Here is a 21,641-nt window from a genome sequence, read left to right as displayed (position 1 = left end):
CCTGAAACAGTTTCAAAGATATTCATCAAAAGGCTTTAACTTGTAAGCATCCATACTGCTGTGATTAGATAAATGTTCGGTCACCCAATAAGGAACAGTGTTTCGCTTATCACTGCTTTAGGGAGGAACTTTGCCACTCTATTGAACTGAGTTTTAGCTGATTTTGGATGCAAGTCCTTCCTGTTACAGTGATAAGCGAAACAGTTCCGTGTCGGGGGACCGAACGTTTGCTTCATCCTATTTACAGCAGTATGGATGCTTACAAATTAAAGCCTGTTGTTGAATATCTTTTAAACTGTTTTGGATATTAGCATTCTTTGGCTGCACACCTTTTCTACTTGACATATTTTGTTGGTTCATTTTCTGCCTTGCTCTGGGAAAAAAAAAAAAATCACCCAAACTACAAAAGGCAATGCCCGCAGGTGAGATCCACATTATTTCACTCACATGGGTCAGAAAGAGAGGTTCCTCAGTGTACAGAGTGGGAGAAGACTGTAGCAGACAATAAATACCGGATCTCAAAATGGTGGCTGTTCCCGATGAAGTGGCCACCTGAGCCGAGGTAAATTCAGAAAAGTTATCCCACTGCTCAGAGGACTGTCAGTACTGACTAAAATGGAGCGAGGGGAGGGGAAGTGGTGGGCTCTGAGTTATCCCCATGGAAGAAGATTTAGCCTTCTCAACCTGAACAGGAGATGCCAGCAGCACTGCACAGCGTAGACCATGTACACTGGTCATTCACCACAGTTATTTGAAATATGGCACAAAATAACAAAGGCTGGAGAGAATCTCAAACAGCTCTAAAGTGCCCCCTCCCCCAGAGAAAATCTTACCCCTTTCCAGTGGGTTGTCAGCAGTCACCAATGAAAACTACACTAATCACTGTTAAAGTTTTGAAAAAAATAAGTTTAAGAGAAAGAAAAAAATCAGAGATAGTGGAGGGGGGGGGGCGGGGCGGGATGTTTTTTCACAGAGGATCCTTTAAAGGTATAAAAAGATAACACCCTCTCAACTCTACTGAACCTCCCCCTGTAAGGGCTTGCTGAAATGGTATCAAAAGCCAGCAGCCTAGCCCACAGAGCAGCAAAAAAAGCCAGGAAGAGAATAAATCCAACCCTTGTAGACAATACCCTGCGGCAGCAAAAGAATATGTGCTGCAATCTGCTGGAGACAGAATACCAGCTTTTGCTGGAGCTGCGCCATGGTAACAACCAGTGATGATGTCACAGAGAAAGGCGTGTCCTCTGACTCCATCTACCTGCAGGGACGCAAATCCATGCATTTGGACTGGTACAGCAGGACGATAAGGAATAACATCTTATATAATATTTTGATTTTGTTTATTAATCTATTTTGGTCCATTCGAGTGGACTAACACAGCAACAACACTACTAGATGGCAGTGATAAGAAAGGGCTGAGAAATCAGGTATAAGACAAGCCTGGTGCTGGGTTGCATAAGGGAATCTCTATCTCGATCTGAAGTAGAAGAATCTCAATTGAATAGACTGGATGGGGCAATCTGGTCTTTATCTGTCAGCATTTACTATTTTTCTGATTCTGTTTAACGAGTCTGCTTTTATGTTAGCCATTCCTCAACAGATACAGCAACATGTGTGAGCATTTATTAACTCTCGTATGCATGCTTAGAATGCCTTGATATCCAAAGACCAGTGGAAAGGGTTTGTGATATATAAATAAGATTTTAAATGAAAACAAAAACTGTGCTTGTGAGTCACACCTCATCTCTGGGAGAGATAAGTCAAGTACCTACCCTGAAGAGCACATGGAGAGACACGTTAGGTTACACCCTCAATGGTTAGATCAGCCCTTTGGACTCTGAGAGGTTTTCTGTCTTCAGCTCCATCATTTACAAACTAAGAGACATGTTAAAATTCTCAAAGAATTCATTGTGCATTCTATCAAGCAATCTCTTTCACTGACCACATGCTCCTGCTCTCTCTCTCTGAAGATTCTGGAGAACTCAAAAGCAAACTGACACGTGAGAGGTATTCCCAGCACTTGCCATCTCAGAAACATGAGAGGAGCCACTGGACACTTGCTTTTTCTTGGGACATTTGTTTTCCTGCTCTTTGAAGGAACTTTTGAAGGAGGGATCTTGATGCACAGAGGCATTTAACCAGTCGACTACATCTTGGTGTAGGGACAATGCCACAGGACCCCCCTGAAAGTCCTGGCATGTCAACACCAGAACCTCTTGTCTCTAGATCAGATGCCTGTGCAGCGTTTTCTGCTACATTCTAGTAGCCCATCCTCGCACGGTTAGCAAAGTTCAATACCTGCAGCCATTTTCAACATAGTTCCACAGCATATACAGATTTTTCCTTGTGCTTTGCCTTTTCCTGCCCACCTCAACTGATTAGGTTCCAAGGATGGTACTAAATAGGAGAAACCCTGATTTTTTTTCAGAACAAAGGAGTGAGACCTGGGCAGTGCAGTGACCTACTCCAGGAGTTCAACCAGAAAATATGGGTTGAAGAGACACTGCACTGCATAAGACAATTTTCATGTTCTTTTTTCTCGTTTAAAAAAACAAAATTAAATAGTGGCTGTGGAGTCTAGTCCTAATGGCTCAACCCATTAAGAGTATAATCCAGACCCCATCTTCCCACAGAAGTCAAGACCTTGATAAAGATAAGGGGCACCATCCACTCCCAGGACCTGCTTCTGGTTGGGCATGGCCCTGGGAACAATAGATATCAGCAAAATAGAAGAAACAATTTTACAAACTCAGCAGACCCTTCAATAGGATACAATGGAGCCTACTGCAGGTCCCCAATATATGGTTTTCCTGCCAAAACAGACACTGAGGGGAAGGCAGAACTCCACACAGCCTCACTAGGCAGGACCACACCAGTGAAGAGAGTTGTTACTGTTCTGATCCCAGCAACCTAGCACTGCTAAGCTGGCTATATTTCTACAGCAGACAAAACAAACTTTTGTTTCCAATAAACTTTATTGTTCACTACAATGAATAACATTGCCAAAGCTGCTACTGTAAGATTTTACTGTCAGCAGATGACTAGGGGTTGTCTCCTGCTGTCTTTTTCCAGTGAAGTCATACAATTTCAACTTCCCCTTTTGCTACTGGTCTATTACAAAAACACAGAACTCCATGATTCTGACTGCTGGGGAGTTTAAGAGAAAAAATTTTTCCCTTAACTTTAGGTGTCTCCCTTGATTTGTTTCTTCTAGAGTGAAAAGATTCTCTACAAAGATCGCTGTAGGTTCCACAGAAATATTGTAACCTCAAGGCAGTGAATTTTTGGCTAAAATACCCAAAGAGTGCTGCTTCCTTTCATGCCAGATTCCTTCCTAGTCTTTGTTCTGGTACTGGTCTACAGTGACAGAATGACCTTGTTGGCCTGGTTCTGATCTGGGTTCACAAGCTCACCTGGGAGTAGGTTCTGTGGGAGAGATCGCACGATGCATTGTCATGGGCCGTGTGAAGTACACCAGGTAACCTGAAAAGACATGAGGCCAAGTAAAACACATGCACATGATTAATAGGGTCATCTCCCATAAAAACTCTATTAACATACCTGGGAACTTTTGAGTTGTGGTCACCCTGAGGTTGCTGTTAATTAGCAGGGAGAGGGAGAGGAAGAGGAAACATGTATATCAACTTTCTCTGTTCTTCACCCTCCCTGCTAATTCATACCCTCTTTCTTTACCACCACCACTCTTTTCCCCCCTACAAGGATGATCCCAGCATTTTTCCCCTTCCTTCCTCTCTCACTCTTTGCTCCCACCCCCCTGTAAGCTGCAGCTCCCTGACTTGTGCACCCCTTCTCAAGTCCTGTGTTGTGGAACAACAGTTGCAGACTAAACTGTGTCTGTTGCAGCCCCTCTTCAGTTTCTGCACACAAGGAGGCCTGCAGTGCATATGCTCTTACCTTACCCCTCCCTCCTGTTGCTTGCAGGCTTTCTGAGGAAGGGGAATGGCTGGAGCAGTAAACAGAGAGGCTCAGAGCTTTTTAGTTTTGCAATTGATGCAAATTCCCCAAGTATCTGGGGGAAATCCGTAGAGTTCCCAGGTATTAGTACAACGCCAATATGCCCCACAGATTCAGAAACATTTATCAATACATCCCTAAACAAAATGCACAATGTCACAGCTGCTGTCAGTCTTTCAGAAAAAGGAGGTATGTGTTTCTGCATCTTTTCATCAAGGCCTAGGTCAAGGAGTCTTATATCAAATGTTTGAGTGGCCTCAGAGTTTGGCTAACTCATGCTGGTGGCCACTTTTACAAATTTTCTCCCGACACATTCACTCACACCCTCTTTTAATGGACCCTGCTCATCCGTATTTGTCCATCCTCCAACCTCTTTCCAATGCATAAACCTACCCTCCAACTCTCTTCTGATGCTCTCACCCACCCACCCTTGAGGAAGGACCGGGTAGGAAGGAAGAAAGGAGGTGTGGTAGTATATATAAAAATAATATAAAAGCAACAGAATTGCAGGGCTTATGAAGTATGGAGGAACTGTGGGTTAATCTGGAAAAAGGGAATGGAACATCTATTTATGTTGGTGTAATATACAGACCTCTATCACAGACAAAAGAAACAGAGATTTAACAGAGGATATTCACAAAATTGCTATTGCTAGGGAATTTCAAGCTGCTGGATGTTGACTGGGACATCCCAGCTGCAGTGTCTTCTAGAAGCAGGGAGATCCTGGATTCTCTGCATAGAGAACTGTTCTGTCAATTGGTAACGGAACCCACATGGCAGAGGACGATACTGGACCTGATGCTCACCATATGGGGCCAGTATCTCTGATGTGGTAGTGGACAAGTATCTGGGATCCAGTGACTATAGGATGGTGTGGTTCAGTATTAATTCATAGGAGATGAAGGTTCATTCAAAGGTGAGGGTCAGGAAAACTAACTACTTCAAGGGGTCATTAACTGGAGGGGAAAATCTAGATGTAGCAGAGCAGTGAGCAAAAATAAAAGGTGATGTTAAAGGGTAAGTAATCTTTTTGTTAGGAAAGTAAATTAAAAAAAAGAAGAAAAAGAGGCTGCTATTGTTTTCTAAAGAACTAGCTGAAAAGGTAGGTCATAAACTATAAGACATCACAGAAAGAAGACAAAAGGGTCAAATCCTGGAAAAGCTAAGAGAAGCTGGGAAAATAGTCAGGAATGCAAAATTCAAATGGAAGAAAAAATAGCAAATACAGTAAAATGGGGAGGACAAGACTTTTTTTTAAATAGTGATAGAAGTGCACAAATGGTATTGTGAGATGCAAGAGATGACAGGAAGAATATATAAAGGCTGATGAGGAAAAAGCGACATTGCTTAAATATTTCTGTTTGGTGTTCATTGAGGAAGGGCATGGAGCAGGACCATGTAATGAAGAGTTATTGATTCTTCTGTTTGTTTGTTGCATTGACACACACATAATACATTACAATGGACAATGGTATGCTGAGATTGACAAGAACTGCTGAGGATCTGAAATAGCATGCAATATGCTGTTTTCAATCAGACAAAGATGCAGTCATTGACTGTTTACAAATACTGCAGATGGACATCTGTTGCTATGTGCTACAAAATAGCTATGCCTATAGCCATGACTGCTTATGGCTAGTAGAGTCATAAAGCTTGGCTATTCATACAGGATGCTGTACATGAAATTGTTTTATGAGAGAAAGAATTGGAACATACAATCCATAAGAGAGACACACTTGTTCTCAACTGAATTTACAAGGTATTGAGAACTTAATACAAGGTGCTGTTAATTTTGCATCACCAGAAACAGAGAAGATCGAAGGAAGAAGACATCTCCACATCCTGTTCCACCACTTACCCTCATTTAGCCCATCAGGATGATTTGGAGTAAGTGTCAATGCAGAGATGAAAGACAGGAATTTAGAATTTCACCATATTACTACTATTTTACCCTTAACGATCCTTAGACAATATTATGAGAGAAGCTACTTATACAGTATGCATTATGTAAACTGTAAATAATAATTTAAGGTTTGCTTACTTGTTGTCATTATCAAGTTTAATATATTATCTGATGTCCAAATGAATGATAATTTTTCTAAATTTTCATAATCAGAATAAATCTAAATTTTTATATACAAAGTTACAAGTGGCGTCTTTTATTGTTATATTCCCTACAACAATAAAACAAATACAAATAAAACTGAAAGTGAGGTAAACCTCAATCGATTTTAGAAAAGGGTGTTTGTAAGGAGTTAACTAAACTTAAAATAGATAAGGTGATGGGGCTGGATTGGATATCTCTGAGGGTACTAAGGGAACTTAGAAAAAGTTCTAGCAGCTCCACTGGCTGACCTTTTCAATGCTTCTTTAGAGTCAAGAGTAGTTCCAAAGACCTGAAGATGGGCGGATGTGCTTCTTATTCATACAAGCAGAAGGAAGAGGTTGGGAACTTCAGGCGAGAAAGTCTGTGGTGAGCAAATTAATGGAATCACTGCTAAACAGTGGATAGTACAGTTTCTGTAATCTAATGGATTGCAAGATCTGAGGAGCATGGTTTTACAAGAGGTAGATCTTGTCAGACAAATCTGATAAATTTCTTTGATTGGGTGACCAGAGAGTTGGATTAAGGGAGAGCGCTAGATGTAATATATTAGAATTTTAGTAAGATCTTTGACATGGTTCTACATAAGCAACATAAATAAACAGAGCTCTTGGTATGGAACCCAGAGTGACTGACTAGGTTAGAAACTAGCTGGGTGGGAAGCAACAAAGAATAGTGTTAGGGTGCTTTGAAAAGGTTTTCCTAGGAAGCTATTATTACTGCACTGTTGGGCCGATACAGTAAAAGTCGTGGGAGAGCCAGCGAGCGCCCGCTCTCCCGACGCGCACACAGGCCAGTGTCCTGGGCACGCGATTCAGTATTGACCCGTATGCAAATTAGAGCTAGAGTCACTAGCGCGGTCCCTAGCGCCTCCTTTTTGACAGAAGCGGCGGCTGTCAGCGGTTTTGACAGCCGACGCTCAATTTTACCGGCGTTGGTTCTCGAACCCGCTGATAGCCACGGGTTCGGAAAATGGACACCGGCAAAATTGAGCGTCCGTCTTCCAACCCGCGAGCCTGCAGGCAGATTTTTATTTTTTTTTATTTTTGGGGCCTCCAACTTAATATCGCTATGATATTAAGTCGGAGGGTGTACAGAAAAGCAGTTTTTTCTGCTTTTCTGTACACTTTCCCAGTGCCGGCCGAAATTAACTCCTGCCTTTGGCAGGCATTAATTCCTGAAAGTAAAATGTGCGGCTTCGCTGCACATTTTACTTTCTGTATTCCGCGGGAATGACTAATATGCCCATCAACATGCATTTGCATGTTGTGGGCGCTATTAGCTTCAGAGGGGTTGGCCATGTGTTTTCCATGCGCTATTATCCCTTACTGTATAAGGGGTAACAATAGTGCGTCGAAAACGCACGGCCAAACGGGGGCTAACAGTGCACTCAGCCTGAGCACACTTTACTGCATCGGCCCGTGTGAATGCCACCATAAGCTTGATTAGACTTGTAGAATTATTCAAGATTAGCCTACATTCTAGCATTTCAGCAAAGGTTAAAAAGAATGACCAGTTCAGCATTACATTTTGTTCCTGCCTTCTGGGCTCAAGAAATCACATGACTTACAAGAATCCCAACCTATTAACATATATGAGATGAAATTATGATTTTAACCAATTAGGAAAATGTTATGCAAACAAATTAACTTATTGGTGTGTAAATTGAAGGTGGTAGTCTATTTATTTGGGTGTGTAAACAATGCTCTCTGAGACTGCTTTGGAATTGTCTTGCTGGTAATCTCACACACTCCCGAAATATTCCAATACGTTGTCTAAAATAAAAGATCTTTCTTCAAGCTGCCGGTATGAAGTGTTTATTTTGGTTAATCCACAATGATAAATGGAGTTCAATCAGAGGAGAAGAAGTTACTAGTGGTGTGCCTCAGGGATCAGTCCTTGGACCCGTTCTTTTCAACATTTTCATCAGCAACATTATGAAAAGGTGTCAGGAAAGGGTTTTGGTTTTTTTTTGTGTTGATGCCAAAATTTGCAACAGGGTTCAGAGCCAGGAAGGTGTGGAAAACATGAGGAGGGATATAACAAAGCTCAAGGAATAATCTAGGGTATGGCAGCTAGGATTTAATGCTAAAAATGCAGGGAACCCTGCAATCATGGACTCTAAATCCAGCCATTAGGTATATATTTCACAACCTCCAGCCTTAATCTAGTGTGGATAAAAATTAAAATATCCATAATAAAAATGGATACATAAATCATCATAAAACACAAACATACATAAGCAGATCAATATTGAATATCTCCATTAAAAACTCTCACTTAAAAGCAGCATTGAAAAGCAAAGCTTTACATTTTTTTTTCGAACAAAATCTTCACCTTTGTCTCTTCTCCAAATTCTAATGGTAGGACATGAGAAGGCTCTGTCTCTAGTATCTTATTGCTTGTAATCTCAATCTAGGGGAACCACCAGTAATTCCTCCCAGATCTCAATGAGCGAGCAGGCTCGTACCACAATCAATTTATGCTTGAGCAAGCCGCTTCTGAATATAACTTATGAGTTGTTACTAGCAAATTAACCTGGCAAGATATTTTACAGGCAGCCAGTGTAGCTCCTGTAACACAGGAGTAATGTGATCATGCATACGGGGACCTAACAGAAGCCAAGCAGCTGTATTCTCGGCTAATTGCAAAACATGCAACAAGTTACTTGGCAGACTAATTTGCAGGCTATTGCAATATTATAAATGCCCTCAAACTAGGGCCTGAAGAGGCCTGAAGAACAGTTCTGAATAAGGTAGTTGTTAGTAAGTATTTTAAAGGTTTCAGCAATTTTAACTTATAAAATGTTACTTTCACCTGGTGTCCGATTTGTGGTTTCACTGTTAGTTTGGAATCCAGAAAAACCCCAAGATTCCGAACTTCAAAATAGGATTGGCAAAGCAATCCTCCTTAAAGGTCAATGAAGTTAATAAACCACTTGGGCTTTTTTTTCCTGGCCATTATAGCCTGGTTTTATGACTATTCAACAAAAGCCCATTCGTCGTCAACAATCCCTTTATTGCAGATAAGCATGTCTCAAAAAAGGTACTGTGAAAACTCCAGATTGGTCACAAGGGATGAATAAATGAATATCAATTTCATAAACAAAAATATCACTACCAATTCTCTAAGGACTGAACCTAGTGATGACATATATATATATATATATTAAATAAGACAAGGACTTCCTCTGCATAGGTCAGCTGAGGAAGCGCAATTCACTCTGGACTGTGAATACTGCTTCCTTTTTTTTTTTTTTTTTTTTTTAACTCTTTGGGGCGGATTTTCAGAGCCCTGCTCGCGTAAATCCGCCCAAAACCAGGCGGATTTACGCGAGCAGGGCCCTGCGCGCCGGGAAGCCTATTTAACATAGGCCTCCCGGCGCGCGCAGAGCCCCGGGACTCGCGTAAGTCCCGGGGTTCTCCAAGGGGGGCGTGTCAGGGGCGTGTCGGGGGCGGGCCCCGGTCCGTCGCGGCGTTTCGGGGGCGTGTCGGCAGCGTTTTGGGGGCGGGGTACGGGGGCGTGGGCTACGGCCCGGGGCGGTCCGGGGGCGTGGCCGCGCCCTCCGTACCCGCCCCCAGGTTGCGGCCCGGCGCGCAGGAGGCCCGCTGGCGCGCGGGGATTTACGTCTCCCTCCGGGAGGCGTAAATCCCCCGACAAAGGTAAGGGGGGGGTTGTAGACAGGGCCGGGTGGGTGGGTTAGGTAGGGAAGGGAGGGTAAGGTGAGGGGAGGGCAAAGGAAAGTTCCCTCCGAGGCCGCTCCGATTTCGGAGCGGCCTTGGAGGGAACGGGGGGAGGCAGCGCGGCTCGGCGCGCGCAGGCTATACAAAATCGATAGCCTTGCGCGCACCGATCCAGGATTTTAGTGGATACGCGCGGCTCCGCGCGTATCTACTAAAATCCAGCGTACTTTTGCTTGAGTCTGATGCGCAAGCAAAAGTAGGCTGATCGCGCTTCTTTTAAAATCTACCCCTTTATGCATAACGGTACAACAAAACACTAGTGTATAACTGTAATTGGCAAGTAACATTTACAATTCAATATAAGTAAACTATACTGCAAACATCACTTAAAACTTATCAACACATTTCTATGACAGTATGTATTGCCTGTTCGCCCATATACGCTCAGTTTTTTCCTTCTGTATTCTTAATCAGACATAGAATATCATACACAAACACTCACTCATAAACATGCATCCTCATTCACCCAATCTCATACTCACTGTGTTGTCTCAATCATACCAGGAGGAGAGGTCTTTTTGGACTAATCACCACTGTGAAAAATATCCACTAGCCAACAGTAGTCGGATAAGCACCACAGGTAAAAGGTTAAACATGAGTTCCCATAATTTTATATATTCTTTTGTGAATTTAACATTTAACCTATTTGCATACAGTCTGCTAATTTCTGATACCACATCAATGGCGTTGCACCCATTGGCTTGATCCACCAGAACAGAATACAAGATTTAGCCAACAAAATCAATATGTAAAGAAGCTTTGCTTGACTCTTCGAGAAATTACTTAGCCATTTTAAAGATCCCAACAGAAGAATTTCTCCACAAAAGGGTGGCTTTTGTTGAATAACAGATTCTATGACCTTCAATACTTCAGACCAATACTGAAAAAGAACTGGGCATAATAAAAAAAAACAAACTATGCAAAAGTGTGCCCCTTTCAATGTGACACTTAAGAGCTATGAGTCATTGATTTTCATTTTACACGTTCTCACTATATCTATAAACATTTTGTGTAGCACTTTATACTGCAACTCCTGAAGTCTTACTTCTATGGTTGCTGTTAAGTCATCATCAAAATAAACCATTAAAGCTTCCTCTGTTCTAGTTGTCCCTAAAGATGAAAACAACAAGTCCTCCTTATTAAAATGTAGGATACACCAAAGAGACAACGTATTACTATAACATTTTACTTTTGCAAATAAATCAATAACCGAGTCCTCTACAAACATTTTAGGAGCCTGTGAAAATATCTGAAGCACATAATGTCTAGATTGTAAATACATTAAAAAAAATGCCGATGTTATAAATCATAATACGTTTGTAATTGTTCAAAAGAAAACCACAGTTTTTTCTCTTTACATTAAAATTTGTCTATTGTGAATAAACCTTTGTGTTCCCATTCTTTATATATGGGATTGTCTAAACCTAGAGAAAAGGCTGGATTACCTACTAATCCAAGTAATTTTGCGGCAGACGGGTTATTTTTCCATTCTCTACAGAAAAAATGCCAGGAGAAGAGTACCGGCCTAATTAGTATGTGTGATCACAACTTCTGTGGTAGACTTATCTACAGTTTGTAGCACACGTATTGATGTATACAGCCTCAAAATGTCTGATATGAGTCCTGGTACCTCAGACTTAAATTGCTTATTATACCATTGCCAGCAGATGTGCAACTGACAGGCCATGTAATAAAAACAAAAATGAGGTAGCTTCAATCCTCCATATTTTTTAGATCATATAAGAATACTATAACTCAATCTTGATTTTTTCCCCTGCCATATAAAGTTCATTATTTTACGCAACTGAATCACATCGGATTGCTTCAACCAAGTAAGAGAGCATTTATAGCTTATATAAAATTTTTGGCAAAAGGGCCATCTTAAAGCACAGAGTCCCAATAAGGATAAAGGAAGGTCCTTCCATGCTGTTAACTGGTCTATAAGAACATAAGAAATTGCCATATTGGGTCAGACCAAGGGTCCATCAAGCCCAGCATCCTGTTTCCAACAGTGGCTAATCCAGGCTACAAGTACCTGGCAAGTACCCAAACACTAAGTATATCCCATCCTACTGATGCCAGTAATAGCAGTGGCTATTTTCTAAGTCAACTTGATTAATAACAGGTAATGGACTTCTCCTCCAAGAACTTATCCAAACCTTTTTTAAACCTAGCTGCACTAACCACATCCCCTGGCAACAAATTCCAGAGTTTAATTTAATTATGAGTTTAATCGTGTCTATGAGTTTTGTAATATATAGTGTATATAATTGGGACAAATCTCGAGGAATCCATATACCCAAGTATTTGAAGCAACCTTTTGATCACGTCAATGCAAAAGTTCCTTGCCAAGAATATTTTAATTTACTGGAAATAGACATAGCTTCAGACTTAGAAAAATGTTTAGGCTAGCAAACAGTCTGAATTGTTCTATTAATTCAAGCACTACAGGAAGGGAGCACATTGAGTTTCCAAGAAATAACAGCCTGTCATCTGCAAAGAGACATTTTTTATTCTACAGCACTCAATTTAAACCCTTGAATATCTGGGATACGCAACAAACAAAAATAACCAAAATCCCCTTGTCAGACCACTACCTCATCCAAGCCTCCCTTACCTTCAGCACGAAACCCAACAAAATAGAAAACAAAATTAGAACCATCACATACCGCCCACCTTTTGATATTGAAGCACTACAACTAAATCTCCAAGAAGAAATCACGAACATTGATTACACAAACTCCGAAACATCCACAAACTCATGGATCAACATTACCAAAGCATTAGCAGATAGAATAAACCCTACCATCACAAAGGCAATAAAAAACCCGAAACACCTAAATCGGTGGTACAACGATACCATAAGATCAGCCAAATGTGAACTCAGAAAAAAAGAGAGATCCTGGCGCAAGAACAAAACTGATCCACTACTCAACGCTTACAGAACCCATCTAGCAAAATATAAAAAACTGATCCATAATGCAAAAAAGGACTTCTACTCGAGCAAAAAAAAATCAATATCAGCATAACCCCAGAATGCTATTCACAATCGTACAAAACCTCACAAAATCAACAAATGAACTAAGAACACCTTCCAGTACAAACAAAAGCAATGATTTCGCCGAATATTTCACCGAAAAAATAAAAAAGCTAATAAACACCTCCAGCAACAACCCCATCACTCACACCCAAACCCCGAAACTGCTACTGAAAATATCAACGTGGTCTAACTTTGACCCCGCCTCCTCGCTGGAAATACAAAATATAATTTAAAAAATGAATCCAGCAAACCATTCCATCGATAGTATCCCCATTCAGACAATTAAACCAATTGAAAACACAATTACCAAAACAAGCAGCGGATTCACGATGTCGGACCGGCCTGGGTATTCGCCGCCAAGGCTGGCCCAGGACACATCACGTGGTCTGCCGAGCGCAGCTCTGTCATGGCCGCACATGGCAGACCACGTGACTGGAGCAATCGGCCCCCGGGGGATGCCCGATCCCCCGATAGGCCAATCCGCTCCTGACCAAAACAATAACAGACATAGCTTTCCCTCACCGAAGGAAAATATCCTGAATGCCTAAAATCAGCAATCATTAAGCCATTAATAAAAAAGAACAACCTAGACCCTGAAAACATTCAAAACTACCAACCTATATCAAACTTACCTTTCATTGCGAAAATCATTGAGAAAATCGTCCACTCACAACTCTCTGAATACCTTGACACGAACAACATACTTCACCCCTCTCAATTTGGATTCAGGAAAAACTTAAGCACAGAATCCCTACTTCTCTCACTTAATGACACAGTACTCAGAGGATTTGACAAAGGACAAAGATACCTATTAATACTCCTAGATCTATCAGCCGCTTTCGACACAGTAAACCATGCAATTTTACTTGACAGATTAGCTGAAATAGGAGTCATGGATACCACACTAAAATGGTTTTCCTCCTATCTATCACATAGAAATTTCCAAGTAATATTCAACAACAGTCTCTCGAATAAAGTAAACCTGAACACAGGAGTGCCGCAAGGATCTGCCCTATCAGCTACACTCTTCAACATCTACCTACTACCTATCTGTCACACACTAGAACGCTTTGGTTTGACCCATTTTCTGTACGCTGACGATATACAAATACTGGTCCCTATACAGAATATGCTGGAAGATACATACGAGAAAACAACTATCTCTCAGAAATCAAACAGCATCTAACTGACCTGAAACTCATAATAAACATAGAAAAAGCTGAGTTAATCATCCTCGACAAAAAAACCACCACCACCCCTATTTTACCACTCAAAACAGAAAACCCAAATACTTTAATCTCACCTGTAACTCATACGTGAAATCTAGGAATCACATAACCAACAAAATAAAGGAAGGATACCACAAAGTACTAACGCTCAGACGTCTCAAACCCTTCCTTGCACAGGATGACTTCAGAACAGTTTTGCAACTACTCATCTTCTCCAACCTAGACTACTGCAATGCGCTACTCCTTGGCCTACCACTTATCACCATCCACCCTCTACAGATCCTACAGAACACTGCTGCTAGAATTCTGACTGGATCAAAAAAAGATGAGCACATTACACCAACCCTCATCTCTTTACACTGGCTCCCAATAAAATACCATATACAATACAAAGTACTTACAATCCTGCATAAAATAATCCAAGGACATCAAAACAACTGGCTAAGCAAATCCATCGTAATCCACGCTGCAAAACGGAACCTATGCTCAACGAACAAAGGCCTCCTCAAAATCCCTCACGCCAGAACCACAAAACTAAACAAAAACCATGAGAAAGCCATATCCATCGCCAGCCCCACGATATGGAACGCAATACCAATGGAACTAAAATCAACCAAGCATCAAAATTTTCAAAAAAGACCTGAAAACCTGGCTTTTCACCAGAGCCTACTCAAACTCACTCATTCAACAAGACCACCAATCAACCAAGCAACACAACACCAAGAAAAATGCTCCATCCCTCAAATAACTCCCACCATTTGAACACATAAGACAATGTGCAACTGACCTCACTTACTACCGCCTCGTTCCGCCTTCCAATTTAAAGGGCACCAATATCCTTCCATTTATCGGTAAACTAGCTTCAGGATTAGAATACTTCACTCAACTAATAAAGGACAGTGGTAGGCCATATCTCTGCAATAACCAAAACATATAAGAACATTGGACATTATCAAACGCCTTCTCTGCATCTAGACTAATAATTAGTCCTTGTGGATTACACATGTCCCCAGGCCAAAGTAACAGATCGGAAGGCGGTCCCACGTAGCCAACGCAACAAACAACAAAGGGACTACCTTACACCGTGGAAGATTTTATTAAAAAAGCCCGACTCAGGCCGAGTTTCACCAACCAAGGCTGCATCAGGGGCTAAAAAATTAAAAACGAATAAATATTTTTAAGATATCACAAGAGCATATTAGTTGCCATTGTTACATGGAGTCCCATATTCTCTATCATAAAAACATTTATATAAAACATCCATAGTAAGACATTTTTGTACAGTAGTACATAATCTTAAAAATATAGTTTAAGATGTATTCGTTTTCTATATTAAAATCATTTCATATCTCATATCTATAAAGTCCATATTAATAAATAAGCATATATAAAAAAGCAATTGATATATAAAAAGGAAGTGATTTCCTTTATGCTGTAAAAAACTCTCACTGCTGCAAGAGTCAGTATATCAATCTGGGTATTGATTTATATCGTCATCAGTTTTGAAAATATAGACTAAAAGAACTAAACAGAAGAAAACATAATATATGATACATGTTTCAATAATAATTTTAACAGAATAGATAATTAAAGATCACATATTAAATATCACTACTAACAATTCTCCAGAGGAAAACTTAATACAAGTTCAGTATACCTTATCACTAGAAAATAAAAATAAAATAAACTGTGTGAGCGCCAATATAAGCCAAAATTTATTCTATGTTGTGGCTAAGCCGTAGGATGACGTCATGTCCTTATTCTAATTAAGAAAACATCAAAAAAATTTTAACGATGTAAAGGTTTATACACAATGTAAAATGCCATATGTCGTTTGGAGTGACACCGATGCTCTCTTTGAAACCATTGCTGGATGAGCACAAATTCGTATGTAAAGCAGGTCTGATAGCGAAGAAGGTGATTCTCACGGGATGGGTAGGAGTGGACCCCCCCCAGCCATGAACATTGGTTCACACTACTTATTAAATTGTATTCTTTAGAATTCAGCAGTGCTAGTCACACCTCAGCTAAGCGTCGAGTGGAAGTTGAATCGGTATGGAAACCTTTAAATGCCTACCTACGGCCCACCACGGACCCGGGTCAGTAGTTCAATCTCAGGGACCATGCTTAAGCCACGCCCAAGGTTACATCACAATACATTACATTACACCACAAAGCTTAGAGGCCATGAGAGTACATTGGCTGTAGCATGCACCATACACTCCTAGGGTGGGGGGAGGGGGGGGAGGGAGGGACTGGGTGGTTCGATGGAACGTTTGTTGAATTTTCAGTTACCGAAACTATTACGCTTCCTGTTTCGTGCCAAAGACATAGAAGATTGTCAAATGCGGTAGCGGATATGTTTCAGGTGTTTTTTTTTCTGTTATTGTTATTGTTATGGATGTTCTATCTCACCCATAATGTTTGTAAAAATGCAATAAAAATATTATACAAAAAAAAAAAATGCCATATGTCTCTCAACTGGATCTTTCAAGCCGTGTATCCATGGTATAAACTCTAAACCCGGTGAGCGACTACGATGACCTATTATCGTGAGTAATATGCTTTGGAACCCACAGATTATATTATGATATCAGCTGTAAAAAATTAGCTGTAAAAAATTAATTACGCCACTCAGAGTGAGGGATCCTTATAACTTTCAAAGGCAATAACGTGGATGTGTGTTTTGATGAGACTAGTGAGAAGTATATATTACTAATGGCACTATGTAGATATTCTAATATCGTTTAAGTGTTTTTAAGTTTTTATTTTTTATAAGGATATGACGTCACTATTTTTATCATTCTTAAGTAGAAACAATATTGCCTTTGAAAGTTATAAGGATCCCTCACTCTGAGTGGCGTAATTAATTTTTTACAGCTAATTTTTTACAGCTGATATCATAATATAATCTGTGGGTTCCAAAGCATATTACTCACGATAATAGGTCATCGTAGTCGCTCACCGGGTTTAGAGTTTATACCATGGATACACGGCTTGAAAGATCCAGTTGAGAGACATATGGCATTTTACATTGTGTATAAACCTTTACATCGTTAAAAATTTTTTGATGTTTTCTTAATTAGAATAAGGACATGACGTCATTATCCTTCGGCTTAGCCACAACATAGAATAAATTTTGGCTTATATTGGCGCTCACACAGTTTATTTTATTTTTATTTTCTAGTGATAAGGTATACTGAACTTGTATTAAGTTTTCCTCTGGAGAATTGTTAGTAGCGATATTTAATATGTGATCTTTAATTAACTATTCTGTTAAATTATTATTGAAACATGTATCATATATTATATTTTCTTCTGTTTAGTTCTTTTAGTCTATATTTTCAAAACTGGTGACGATATAAATCAATACCCAGATTGATATACTGACTCTTGCAGCAGTGAGTTTTTTACAGCATAAAGGTAACCACTTCCTTTTTATATATCAATTGCTTTTTTATATGCTTATTTATTAATATGGACTTTATAGATATGATATGAAATGATTTTAATATAGAAAACGAATACATCTTAAACTATATTTTTAAGATTATGTACTACTGTACAAAAATGTCTTACTATGGGTGTTTTATATAAATGTTTTTATGATAGAGAATATGGGACTCCATGTAACAATGGCAACTAATATGCTCTTGTGATGTCTTAAAAATATTTATTCGTTTTTAATTTTTTAGCCCCTGATGCAGCCTGGGTAGGCGAAACTCGGCCTGAGTCGGGCTTTTTTAATAAAATCTTCCATGGTGTAAGGTAGTCCCTTTGTTGTTTGTTGCCCAGGCCAAAGTGCCTCTAATAATTTTTGTATATTAATGATACCATTTCTATTCTTAACAAAACCAGTTTGATCTGTGGACATCAATATGGGTAAGATTTGACTAAGGCGATTGGCCAACACAAAACCAAAATCTTCAGGTCAGAATTAAAGGAATTGGTCGGTAACAACCAGCCTGCATCAGATCTTTACCAGGTTATGGAAAACTGTAATAAGAGCTTGATTCATGTCTTGATACCAATTGCCATTAGTCAGGCAGCCATTAGTCAGGCAGCACAACACTCTCTGCGAATACCCAATATGCATCAATCAAGCTCACTTCACAACGTTGTAGCACTAAATGCAATGATGTACTGTTAACATTATTCCTTAAAATTCACTATCATATTAAGATAATTCACTAAATGTCATGCCATATCGCTAAGATAATCTGAGAAAATTCATGTTATACTGTTTCAGACAACTAGTTAAAATCATGTTATTCTGTTAATTTAAGTCGTTCTATAATGTTTCAATGTAAAAGGATAAGATAACCTGTTGTCAAACTATCCCTCCAGTTACCATGTAAACCAATGTGATACTCGTTTCGAATGTCGGTATATAAAAACAAATAAATAAATAAATATTAAATATACATATGTTGTAATGGAGATCCTACTTCATCTTTTAATATCTTCTAAAATTCAGCAACAAAGCCACCAATACCATGTGACTTTGCTAGGAAAGACTATCAATCACTGTCGAAATTTCAAAAGAAGAAATAGGTTTATCTAAAATCTGGCTGTGTTGAGCCGCTATTTGTGGTAAAGTTAAGTTTTCAAAAAATTTATCAAGGTCCTTCTCTCTTCCTATAATTAACTTATAATACAAAAATTGTCCTAACTTACTTATTTATTTATTTATTTATTTATTTATTTAGCATTTTTATATACCGACGTTCTCGATACAAATAGTCATTAATCCAGTGAAGAAAGTGTGACTAAACATGTATGGAGCATATATACTGCAAAATATAAATTTCAGACACAGGATGAGATACCGACCCTCCTTGTCAGTAAGCTTTTTCTCTAGAACAAATTGACAATTCTTATGTACTAAAATAGTTATACCCCGTTGCTTACTAGAATAAGACACAAAATGACATTGACCTACCCAATCTTGTTTCAATTTCCCATGTTCTTTATTGGGTAAATGGGTTTCTTGTAGAAATGCAATTTGAGCTTTAGCCTCCCTTCTTACACAAAGTTAACACCTTTTTTCCTTTTGATTGGGGAGTGATTTCCATTTACATTTAAGGAAAGTATCTGTATCTCATCTATAGTCCTGAAAATAGCAAAGAGTACACATTAAAAGCAATTTGCTCAGGTGAAAAAAAAAAAATCATGATGCTGCCCAGCCTTAGCATCCCAATCAGATTATATAGGATAACTTTATAAACTCTTCCTCTGTCTCTTACCCAAACCAGGCTCATCAACCAAAATAGTAAGTTCCATCTTGCCTCCATCTTCTCAAGATCACATTCCAAACACATAAACCACAACATATCATCAACACATTCATTAGACACACTCCACATTACATACCAGCTTAGAAAAAGCACACACATTTTCGCTCCATTTTCGCTTCACGCATTCTTTGCTATGAAGGCACACCTGCCAGGCTTATGTCACATCCAGTTATTCGGGACCAGCAATGGCATGACCTTTACCTTAGGTAAAATCAAATGCACTAACAATCTCAAAAGTACACTCGGGACAAATAAACAGGAAATATTTGTTGCCCAGATTTTTGAAAGTCTCCTAACAGCAATGTGAAATATCTTCCTCATCCTTCTACAGGGCATAATCAATTTTGTCTTTTTCTTTTTTTTTTCTACTTTTCCTTTTTTCTAGTTTTCTCTCCTCTCTTGTACAGTGGGACATGACTAAGTAACAACAAGAATACTTGATTTCCACTAAGTTGTAACTAAAAAAAAAAATAATGGCGAAACACTGCTATAATTGCTCGTTATTTACAAGAGAGTTTTGTGTTGTTTCTTGACGCTATTAAATCATAGTACAAAAAATAAAAAAGTAACAATTCATCAAGAAGCACCATTCCCGATGGCAATAATTTCAAGAAGAGGCATATCCAAAATAAAACAGAACACTTATTCTCATCAGTAGCAAGGCTTCTAATGCAATCTTCTTTCCAGTTGCACATATATAAAATCCATTCCTGCTGCATCACTGGTTTCAGAAGCTTGATGAAAAACAAAATGGCCGTCCAATAGAACACAAAGAAGAAAGAAATCACACTCTGTAAACCACGTCATGACCTGCACAAAATCAGGATTGTCAGCATTGTGATTGTCAATCACGTTAATTATTTTCTTTCTTTACATAGGCTTGCACTCATTCTTGGAGAAAAGAAATATAGGAAGACAAAAAGTTGCCAAACACATTAACATTTCACTACTCAGGATTCTGTTGCTGTCGGCAGAGCTCCAAAAATGTTTGTGCTTGCTCTTTGGAAAGCAGAACGGTGATATGGCCATTATAGAAAACATTTGAACTTTACAGGATACTGCAGCAAAAATGTAACTCCCCTCCAATATAGCTCAGTGCAAACAGAAGAAAATGCTCATCTATCTTCTGACACCTTTGCAGAGTAATCATTAAATAATAAAATGGGCAATTCATTATACTTCAGTGGGTTTGAGCTATTTTTCTTTTTATATGCAGCGATATGCTTTAGCTTACCTGCAAAGTTTAAAATTCTGGCAACAACTGGTCATCGTCTGGAAGAATTTGGATTGCTTTGACTAATTCTATGAGCCCTTTCCACTACTATCGGCTCAGTAGTCAGAGAGAGGCCAAGAGACTCTGCCAGCCATACCTGTATTAACTGAAATAAGTCTGGATCCTTTATAGTCTCAGGGACTCTAATCACATGTAAGTTAATTCTTCTGCCTTTGTTTCCTGGTCCTCTATGCAACTTAAGGCAACATTTTCTTATTTCACCACCAACTCTATCTCTAGTCGATCTGAAGCCAACTCCTGCATTACAATGCAGTGTTTCAGGCCATTGACTACTTTTCTGTGATTCGAGTATCCTTTATTTCATCTATCGATGACTGGAGTTGGTTTAGCTTAATTTGTATCGCCACTGATCCACTTTTAGAATTTTATTTTATTAGCTCAGCTTTCATATCTTGCATCGCCTTCTCTATCTCCGTCTCTACTTCAATGGCAGGAAGTGACAGGGAGTTGGACTCAGACAACAACCAACAAAGGCCCTGACTGTTCGGGAAATTAATTATGGGGGTGACCTATATGGCGCATACGATAAGCTTGCTAGGCATACTGGATGGACCGTTTGGTCCTTTTCTGCCATCATTTCTATGTTTAAGTTGAGATCCTCTACTTTAAAAAGGCCAATTTACCATTTTTGACATATATGCTTCTTTTATATAGTCCAGGGGTCGGGAACCCATGGCTCGCAAGCCAGATATGGCTCTTTTGAGGGCTGCATCTGGCTCGCAGACAAGTGTCGCCATACTTCGCGGTTCCCCGCTGACCCAGCTGCTCCCCGGTCCTCCGCCGCCCGGGCTTAAAATGCTGTCAGCCCGGGCGGAACGCGGCAGGACAGCTGGAGTCAGCGGCACCGGCGTGCTCTCTTCTCCCCCCCCTCCCCCCGCGGCCCGGAAGAGGAAGTGGAGAGCATCGGGTGCCTGCGCGGGAAGAAGAGACCACACTAGCGTGGTCTCTTCTTCCGCGCA

General features: G+C 39.8%; 1 protein-coding gene across 5 annotated transcripts in view; it reads right to left on the bottom strand.

Annotated features, from left to right (window-relative positions):
• Positions 1-21,641, bottom strand: part of WDR59 (WD repeat domain 59) — a 283,191-nt gene that overhangs the window by 124,974 nt on the left and 136,576 nt on the right. For 4 of the 5 annotated variants that reach the window (XM_029608874.1, XM_029608875.1, XM_029608876.1 and 1 more), the window contains one exon: positions 3,414-3,483. In XM_029608874.1, the coding sequence (XP_029464734.1) occupies positions 3,414-3,483 (70 nt within the window). Of the gene's footprint in view, positions 1-3,413; positions 3,484-19,042; positions 19,205-21,641 lie in introns of those variants that run through there. The other variant, XM_029608877.1, reaches the window with a different exon arrangement.

This window comes from Rhinatrema bivittatum, chromosome 7, assembly GCF_901001135.1.
Source record: "Rhinatrema bivittatum chromosome 7, aRhiBiv1.1, whole genome shotgun sequence".
NCBI lineage: Eukaryota > Metazoa > Chordata > Amphibia > Gymnophiona > Rhinatrematidae > Rhinatrema > Rhinatrema bivittatum.
Note: the sequence above shows the minus strand (reverse complement) of the source record. Positions and strands in the feature narration are given on the sequence as shown.